Here is an 8,932-nt window from a genome sequence, read left to right as displayed (position 1 = left end):
GGGCAGCGACGGCTCTGCCGCGCCCGGCGCCACCACCGGCATCGGCAGCAGCAGGAGGAGCGGCGGCGGCGCGATGGGGTAGCGGCGGCGATGGCGGAGCCGGCGGAGCTGCAAGCAGGATCAGTGGTGCGGTTCCTGGCGGCGCGGGCGGGCGGGCGCGCAACGCGGAGCTGCTGGAGCATTTCCGGGACTGGCTGAGCCCCGCGGAGCCCGCCGCCGCGCCGCCGCCCGGCACCGTTTCAAGGAAGGCTGGTCAACGCCCGTGGCCACTGTGCGCCAAGAGCCCGGCACCGGAGTCAAGTACGTGCACCTCCGCCGCCGGTACTGCGCCCCGGAGCCCCCACCGCCGCCCCCGCGACCCCGGGAGGCAGGAGCCGCCGGCGGCGGTGAGAAACCAGCGCGGAGCGGTCGAGCCAGCCGCCCTCGCCGCGGGCGGGCGCTGAGGAGGCGCCGCCGCCGCCGGCAGCGGGCGAGGATGCCGGCAGCCGCCCGCAGCCCGCGGGGCGCGAGGAGAGCCGCCCCGGCGAGCACGGCGCGGCCGGGGGCCAGCGGAGGGGCTCCCGCCGGGGGCCGCGGCCCGGACGCAGTGGAGGCGGTGGCGAGGAGAGCGCGGTTAGCGGAGGGCCCAGGGCAGCCCCCCCACCAGCAGAGGAGGCGGCGGCGGCGGCCGAGGGTGCCCCGGGGCGGTGGCGCAGAGCGGCGGCCGCCGGAGCCTGCGGGAGGCGGCGCGGGGCGGCTCCCAGCTGAAGCGCGGCGCCCTCCCCGGCGGGGGCCGCGGCCGCGACTCGGACAGCGCCTCGGTGGCGTCCTCCGCCGAGGACGAGGGGAGCACCACCGGCGCCGTGGCCCTGGACCCCCTGGAGCACGCCTGGATGCTGTCGGCCTCGGACGGGCGGTGGGAGAGCCTGGAGGGGCTGCTGAGCTGCGAGCCGGCGCTGCTCTGCAAGCGGGACTTCATCACCGGCTTCACGGTGCTGCACTGGGCCGCCAAGCACGGGCGGCAGGAGCTGCTGGCACGCTGGTCAACTTCGCCCAGCGCACGGCTGCCCGTGGACATCAACGCCCGGACGAGCGGCGGGCACACGGCGCTGCACATCGCCGCCATGCACGGCCACGCCGAGGTGGTGAAGCTGCTCGTGGGTGCCTACGACGCCGACGTGGACATCCGCGACTACAGCGGGCGCAAGGCTGCGCAGTACCTGCACCACAGCACCTCGGGGGACATGCGGAGCCTCGTGGGGGCCCTGGAGGAGGAGGAGGAGGAGGAAGGGAATGCTGGCAATGGGAGCGGGCGCTGGAGGCTGTCCAAGGTGTTGCCGTCCAACCTCATGAGCTACCGGCTCTCCCACCACCATCACAGCACTGGGGAGGAAGCTGAGGGCACCGACGGGGCAGCAGTGCCGGGCAAGGGCAAGGAGATGACCAGGAAAGCCTCCGGCAGTGGACGAATGAAGCCTCGGCTTAATAAGATCCGCTTCAGGACTCAGATCATCCACAACACGCCCTCCTTTCGTGGTGACACCGAGGAAGAAGAGCATGAGGAGAAATCCCTCAAAACATCGTTCAAGCTCAGGCCAAAGTCCAATGTTTTTGGATAAGGCTGTGGAGCAGGAGGTCTGGGAGGTGGGTGCATGGACCAAAGTGCCCTAAGGTGTAGCACAGAAGGTGAGGCAGGTCCTAGTGGGTGCTCATCTACACTCGTGGATTCCAGCCAAATGGGTTCTGAGTATCTTGCTTTAACTCTCAGTTCAGTGGTGTCAGTGAGCCCAGTGGGTCAGCAGGGCTCTGGGAGCTCACAGCTCCCAAGAGCAGCTGCTTTGGCCGGGTCCTCGGTGCTGAAATAAGAGCCAGCAGATGGGCTTAGTAACGCTGGGGTGTTTAAAAGCTGTGCTCCTTTCTCTCTAAAAGCAGGCTTCAGTATCATAAACCGGTGTTAGTGGATCTACTAGGATTAGCGAGTCGAGGGGGAAAGAAAAGGGCAAATGCTTTACTCTTGTATTATCACCTGGTACTATAAACTACTGGCAAACAACTTGCTGTGTCAGAACACCTCAGTAATATGCAAGTATACCTTAAGTTTCTATTTAACAGCAATACCACCTGGCACAGTGTGCAGTTGGGTACCCAAAATGAGATGGTAGAGAGTGGTTTCCTGTCAGAACCCAAGCTTTGAGCCATCAAAGACTTGAACCTGTTGACTTTATGCATTGAAAATTGCCTGATTTGACATCATGAATATATTTTAAAAAAAAATTGCACTGCAAACAATGAATAAAGTTAACCATGTGCAGAAGTCTCTGTTGTCTGAGGTACTACTGAGCTTGCTTATTGCTGTTGGAATACTAATTCAAGATAATAGAAGCAAAGAGTTTTTATATATTTGGTATCTTATGTTTTGTCTTAGGCAAAGCAATTTTATTTTAATCACTGTGAATTCTCAAGTGCCAGACCTAGCGCAGTTCCAGTTATTAAGTCTGGTCAATTCCTCTTAATATTCTTTGTGTAACTCACTACATTTAAAATCAGAAAATTGTGTTGTATGTGTTACCTGTGAAAGTTGTTCTCTTTTAGAATAAAAGAGCAAGACACCATTGCATGAAATCTTCATGAAACTCTAATATGGTCCTGTACAGGTCTGCATTCACTAGCAACTTGTGTGCCAGTTCCTTCAACTGACTTTGTGCAGAAATGGAGAGAAAAATAAAAAAGAGGGGGAAAGAAAAGGAAGGTGTGTGAATTCACACATGGAGTGAAAAACTAGAATTCTGAAACTCTATCCTTGTTTATCATTCTGAGTGAAGCAGTATAACTGCATATCATAATCTAGTTAAGTGATGGCAATGGTTTTTGAGTTCTTTTAAGCCTGTATGTCTAGAGAAGTGATAGCCAAGGCTTTGAACTGTTGTTTAACAACGTAGTAAGTCTTAATCTGATTGATGAGCCTATCCGTCTGCTAAACCTTTCGGAAACCTGGAATGTTGTTTCTCTGCTTTAAAGATAGCAATTCCAGTGAAATCTAGCAGGCAGATTTGTATCCATATTCAACTTTCCTTAAGAATTGAGGTATTGAGCTGACCCTGGATCCTGAATGCTGCTCAAGGTAGCAGCTCATCTGTGTTCAGTTGCTAAGGTTTGGCCTGTTTCAATGCAACATTTGTCAAAGCGCAATCCGAGTTGGCTTCCTAGAATGCATGTGCATCTGGCCAATAGTTAACCAAAAGTAGATAGGCTTTGACACGTTAAAATCCAAATTTGAGACACTGATTAAATGCATGCCACAAGCTAGAGAACACCTCACAGGGGAGCTGCTGCTGGGAGTTGTGCACTTTCAAGGTAACAGCTGTCTGTGGTTCTTGCTGGTGGCTTAGATTTCTTGTAGCAACAGAGGAAGGAAGTTCTGCCAATGCATTGGCTTTAGACTTCCCATGCAGATAAATTACCAGTTTCTGCACTTTGTGTCAAAGCTAATAAATGACAGTGTTTGCAGAGGCATGCAAGCGACACTTTAGCTATTTCTGGGAAAAGTTACATTTAAAAAAATTAAATCTCTGGGTAGGTGCTGGTCATTACTTTTGTGCAAAAAGACTAGAAATTATACAGAGGTTCAACTTTAGTTTATAACTTATAAGCTATATTGATATAGATTTCATGTGCCTTCTTTTTGGGTTGGTTGCCACAAATGTGAGGGATAAAATCAGTCTTGCAAAGCACTTTTTCTTTACATCTGTGGATCTGTGGGATGGGACCAAAAATTTTCCCTTGGCCCTTCCCATTTAAGCTGTACACCTCTATAAAAATGGGGTGTCTGAAATAGAGGGAGGGACCAATCATACAAATTATAGCATAGAGCTAATTCTGTTGCAACAGAAAAGAAAATTAAATGCCTAAGTCTTAAACTTCCTTCTCTCTGGAAGATAAATCACTTTTTAGACTTCTTTAGGAAGGAAGTTTTCTGACTGAATGCTTGCAACGTGAGCTCAATTGAGAACATATTCCATGCAACTACCAATGTCCAGACCTTATAAAGTAGCTTTTCTGCTTTGAGAGTTTATAGTTGTTTCATACAAGCTGTTGGGTGAAGTGTTTATCTCTTCACATGGAAATAGCAAAGAATTGCACAAAAATAATGAGTTTTAGATAGATGTTGGGTTCTGGGGGAATAATTTGAGGGTTTTGAATATAGCACACCTTGGACTTGAGGAGACTTAACTGGAACATAATCTTGCATAATACAGTAGAACTTTGGTAATTATTAAGGGAACTTGAAAAATAGGAAAAAGATGCCTCATTTATAACTCATTACTTGATGTATCAAAGTGAAATTGTTGGTCCACTGATACTGTTCACCTGTCAATTAATGAAATTTCACCACAATGGTCCAAAGGTCTTTGCAAGGTGGGGTGCAACAGAGCAAACATCTCTTGGTGTTTGAGATATACTGAGGAATCACTAGATAACTACTTGTGTCTGTCTGCGCTATGGAACTAAAGCACTTTGATTTCACAATTATGACTTGTCACATTCCACAGGGTTACTTTTTATAACATGAGCTAAAATTTAATGGGGTTTTTTGAGATGGGAAAGACTCTGTTACAAGATATTTACAGTCTAAACGTACGCTTGAGTCAAATATTTTGGATACATTGCCTAGAAAGATGTGAATTTGAAATAAAGTTGTATGGTACAGAAAACTGGAGCACTTACTGGTATGTTTTAAATGGTACGTCTGAAGTTACTGGATGTGTTCAATTTTTATGATGTGTGTAAGGTGGCAAGACTGTAATGTAAACATTTGGTATCTTTTGTTGAACCATATGTTTGAAAAAAATTAGAGGCCTGGAAGTCAGTTTTTATTAATACACTTTTTATGGGTGTCTCTCTGAATGATTATGAGTTAAGAATCTGTAAGCTTTGGTTTTACAAAATAAAAGAGCCCATGAACTGTTTATGCTTGACTCAGCTCCTGTATGCTACATACTTAGGTGCTATGTGCATATTGGCTATTAAAACTGTGTACTGTTTTGTGTTGGGTTTTTTAATCATCAAGATGTCTGATGTCATCTAGCACTCAAAGAGTAAGACATAAAAAAAATACAGTTTAGTCGTTTGCAAGAAGTAACATTTTTTTTTGGCAGTTACTCTCTAATAACTCAGGTCAAAGTAAATGAAGACACAACAATTTTTGTTGTGGACAAGTATGTCTAAATAAGGGCCTGGCAGAGTGGCATTGCTTAACTGAAAATAGTATCCTGACCCTACTTCTGTGCAGGTTAATATCTCTGACCCTGGAAAGACTAATACTAGTTTTGGTCACTGTGTAAAGGTTAATACCTCATTAAAAAAGGTTTAGGATTAAGGTATTTTGGAATATGTCTTAAGTACAGCTGGTGGTTTCTCTAAAGGGAAGTTTCATTTCATTACCAAGCTAGACTGTGGAATCTTGGTATATCTAAAAATTCTTAGAAGCTGCCACCTTACCAAAAGATATTTTAAAACTAGTAAACCTTGTGCAGCCAGTAACTCCTCCAACAGACATCCAGATTTGTGCTTAGACTGAAAGAAGTCTTAGCTGTTACCGTGCTGGTGGATCAGGATGCATTCAGCTCCAAACCAAGCAACCCCAAATCAGTAGTATGGTGACACAAGTGAGAGTAAAAGGGAGGGGGAAGTGTTCTTGGAAACTTAGGGGAGAGTAGAGGAATGCAGGAAGCATCTTGAGGTTATGGGAGCGATGGAGGACTTGGTAGGAGAGCAATCTACGTGAACCTTGCTGATCGTGCAATGGCTTGATAGTTTAGAAAATTGTATCTAAACATATTTCCCTTCTACAGAGTAATAGTTGAGAGAGATGACTTGTTGAGAGCTCTAATGTAAATTCATGCCTGATGCTAAGTATTTTAGTTGGCCCTCTTACCAACATTTCTTAGTGTGACTAGTACTGTTTGCAAAAGCGCAAACAACTCTTGTGTTGAGTGTAGCTACAGCTGTTGCAGGAGAGTCCTGGTACATCAGAATGAACCCACTTAACTTCAGGCTTCTCACTGGAAGAGAAGCCCTTCAGCATTGCATTGCTGACTTATTTTTCCATTAGCTAGAAAGGAGGACTAAGGGGATTACAGTCCTGATTTAATATGCCTTACCTTGTATGGAATGCATATGAACCTGAAGGCAATAAATTAAACTTCAGAGACTTTACCCAGAAAAAAGTATTTTAGTCATGCATTTTGTTTCCCTGTTGACATTGAAGAATTTTAAAAAAAAGGTACATACTGTAATTTTTTCATATCCTCTACTCAGTGTGGGGAGAAGGGAGAAGGAAGAAGTCTGAGATTAAAATTAGAGTTTGAGAGAGGGATTAGCTTTTCAGTTTGTGTTAAAACAGTGTACAGTTTGACAGAAAAAGATGGAACATACGATTTTGAATTTCCAGCTTTGTTATAATGAAACATTGTTTTGCAGCTGTTTCAGAATTTATCTTCTATGATTTTTCAGTTTGGCCAAATCTAGTACTGGTGTGTCCTAATACACACACTGTTACGACCCACCCCAGGAAAAGGGGAGGGGGGTGTATCAATAATTACCTTGGGGTGGATTAGAATGAAACGACACATTGAATAATCGGTGTCTGAAAACATATATTGGTAAGGTTTATTTTAACAATTTTGTATCAACAGGTATCAACTGGTATGCTAGCATTTTGGGTGTTGTCATATAACAACGTGGCATAGAGATAACCTTTGGGGGGAGGAGAAAATACATGGGGGAGAAAGACAGGATAAGAGTAAGGGAGAGTAAGGAAAAAGAAAAGATAACAGTGGAAAAAAAAGTATATAGTCACCGCCCACGGGGTCCAGCGATGACACTTGGTAGTTGCCGCTTCCATGTCTGTTAGTTCAAGTGGTGGCCTTGATCTGCTGGGGGTGAAGGAGAGAAGCCCCCACACTCCAAGAAGTTATGAGTTGTTATATCCATGGTCAGTGTCATGGGCCAGGCCTCGAGCCTCCAAACTCTCCCTGGGCCCTGCACAGAGTTTCTGTGTCTGGCCTGGTTCCCACTTTTTTTTTTTTTAGATTGGCAGAGGGGGGGATGGGCTTTTATGGGCCATCAGAGGTCCTGCCTTTTCAGGGCTTGACACCTTCAATTGCCCATCAGAGGTATAATGCAACAGTCTAAAGCCTGCAAGAGTCTCCTAGAATGCATAAATCATCAACCATTTCAGTCTCTGACACACGCGTTATTGGAAAATGGAGGCAACCTAGCAGGTTTTGTGTTTGGTTTTAATAAAACTGTGTTAGAGGTGAGGTATTTCATCTTCTGTGGTAAAACCTGAAGAAACTATATTCTGAGACTTTTACCAGGAGTTAAGCTGCTACTGGCATGTGAAAGAGTTGCCCTTAGAGCAGGTAATACTCAGGTCAAGGTGCAAAAGCATTCTGTGTTCTTCCAGCTAGATCAGGCATGCCAAATGAAGCATTCTAGTACACTTAGGTGCACCTACCCTTCTGTGTAGACAGCGGTAAACTGTCTCCTCCCATAGGTTACTGGGGAGCATGAGAAGGAGTTACCAAGCCATATTAATCTCTTTTAATGTGCCCTTATTTCACTGAGTCATTTGGCAAACCTGTGGTACTGGCGAGAGGTGACGGAAGTAAATGATCCATATCCATGGGTGGCTCTGTGTCAGTGCAGGTAAGTGATTGAAGCTTACTGCTGTCAGTCTAAAGCAGATAATCTGCAGAACGTATCCTTGCATCAATCCTTGTCCATGAAGAGAGATTTTATAAACCTAATCTTAAATGCTACTAACCACTAGAATTAATTCAGTAGCTTGGGCTGTATGTAGAGCTAAGGCCTAATTTTAGCTGAAGCACTGGGCATTTCCTCAGTATTCTTCCCCTGCAGCCAGAGGCCGCCTGCTGGCTGGCTGTTGAGCTCTCCTAGTTATTTCACTTTGCAGTTCCTTAAGAATGCCCGAGAAACTGGTAGTAGGATGGGCATAAATAATGGATATCTCTTTTGGAAGCTGGATGTGGTGATGGTTGTTTGGGTGGAGTGGTGGCTATTCTGGAAGTGTAGGGGGTTTTTTCTTTTCAAAAAGATGCCCTCGATATATGTTGGGGCACAGAAGTCCCTTGAGACATTTAATACTAAACAGGTGCTGTCCCTTTTACTACTTTAAATACAGAAAGACAAAATGGACTGTGCAGGCTATAAAGATATCTCTGTTCACTGGACACAAAACCTGCGTGACATAAAGCATCAAAGTACCAGAAAACATGTTTGTAACACTTGAATGTTTAAGGACATCTATAGTTGCTATTTCTCTTCCTTGTTACCCATGGCATACTATCTTACAGAAATGACCGTGACAGTTTAGGAGACTATAATTAAAGGAATGCAGCTCAGAAAATGGGGATGCTTCAAATAAAGAAATCTCTTTATTAAGAATTAAATGGAAAAACTAAACATAAGCTTTCCTTTTCTACTTTAAACTTCAGGAATGAGAAAAACAAAAATTGTGATGATGATGGAGGTCTCCACATATAGCATTTTAATTATAATAAGACACAAGAAAACTTAAAGTTGGTGGGCAAATGTGGGAAAAGACCGCAATTTCTCTTCCATGAGTTTAGTGTTGTGTACCTTAAAGGCAACACTGGTGGATAAGAAACACTAAACATAGTTCATAGGATTTCCAATTATTATTCCACTAGCCATGTCAAAACTATTATCTTTTACAATGAGTCCTAAATGGGAGTTCTGACTAACCTGAATGCCCACTTCATCCTCTTTTGTTGGTGAGTGCCCTGTGATCCCTGTGTAGATGAATCCAATTTCTGGAAAACTTTGCCTCACATCCTATTAAAAGTAGAATATTGTAACTTTGCATATGACTAATCTAAGTTCACTTCCCTACACACCCTTCAAACTG

At 45.5% G+C, this 8,932-nt stretch overlaps 1 protein-coding gene across 1 annotated transcript; it reads left to right on the top strand.

Annotated features, from left to right (window-relative positions):
* Positions 1-90: 90 nt before the first annotated feature.
* On the top strand, positions 91-4,946 carry SOWAHC (sosondowah ankyrin repeat domain family member C). Its single transcript, XM_018083951.2, is given in 6 exon segments — positions 91-142; positions 145-210; positions 213-342; positions 344-395; positions 397-666; positions 669-4,946. Coding segments are annotated over 6 exon segments (1,500 nt in total). The 3' UTR covers positions 1,599-4,946.
* The last annotated feature ends 3,986 nt before the right edge of the window (positions 4,947-8,932 follow it).

The sequence above is a fragment of the Manacus vitellinus genome, unplaced genomic scaffold, assembly GCF_001715985.3.
Source record: "Manacus vitellinus isolate BGI_N305 unplaced genomic scaffold, ASM171598v3 scaffold_7_pilon, whole genome shotgun sequence".
Classification (NCBI taxonomy): Eukaryota; Metazoa; Chordata; class Aves; order Passeriformes; family Pipridae; genus Manacus; species Manacus vitellinus.
This window is presented reverse-complemented; position numbering and strand designations above follow the sequence as displayed.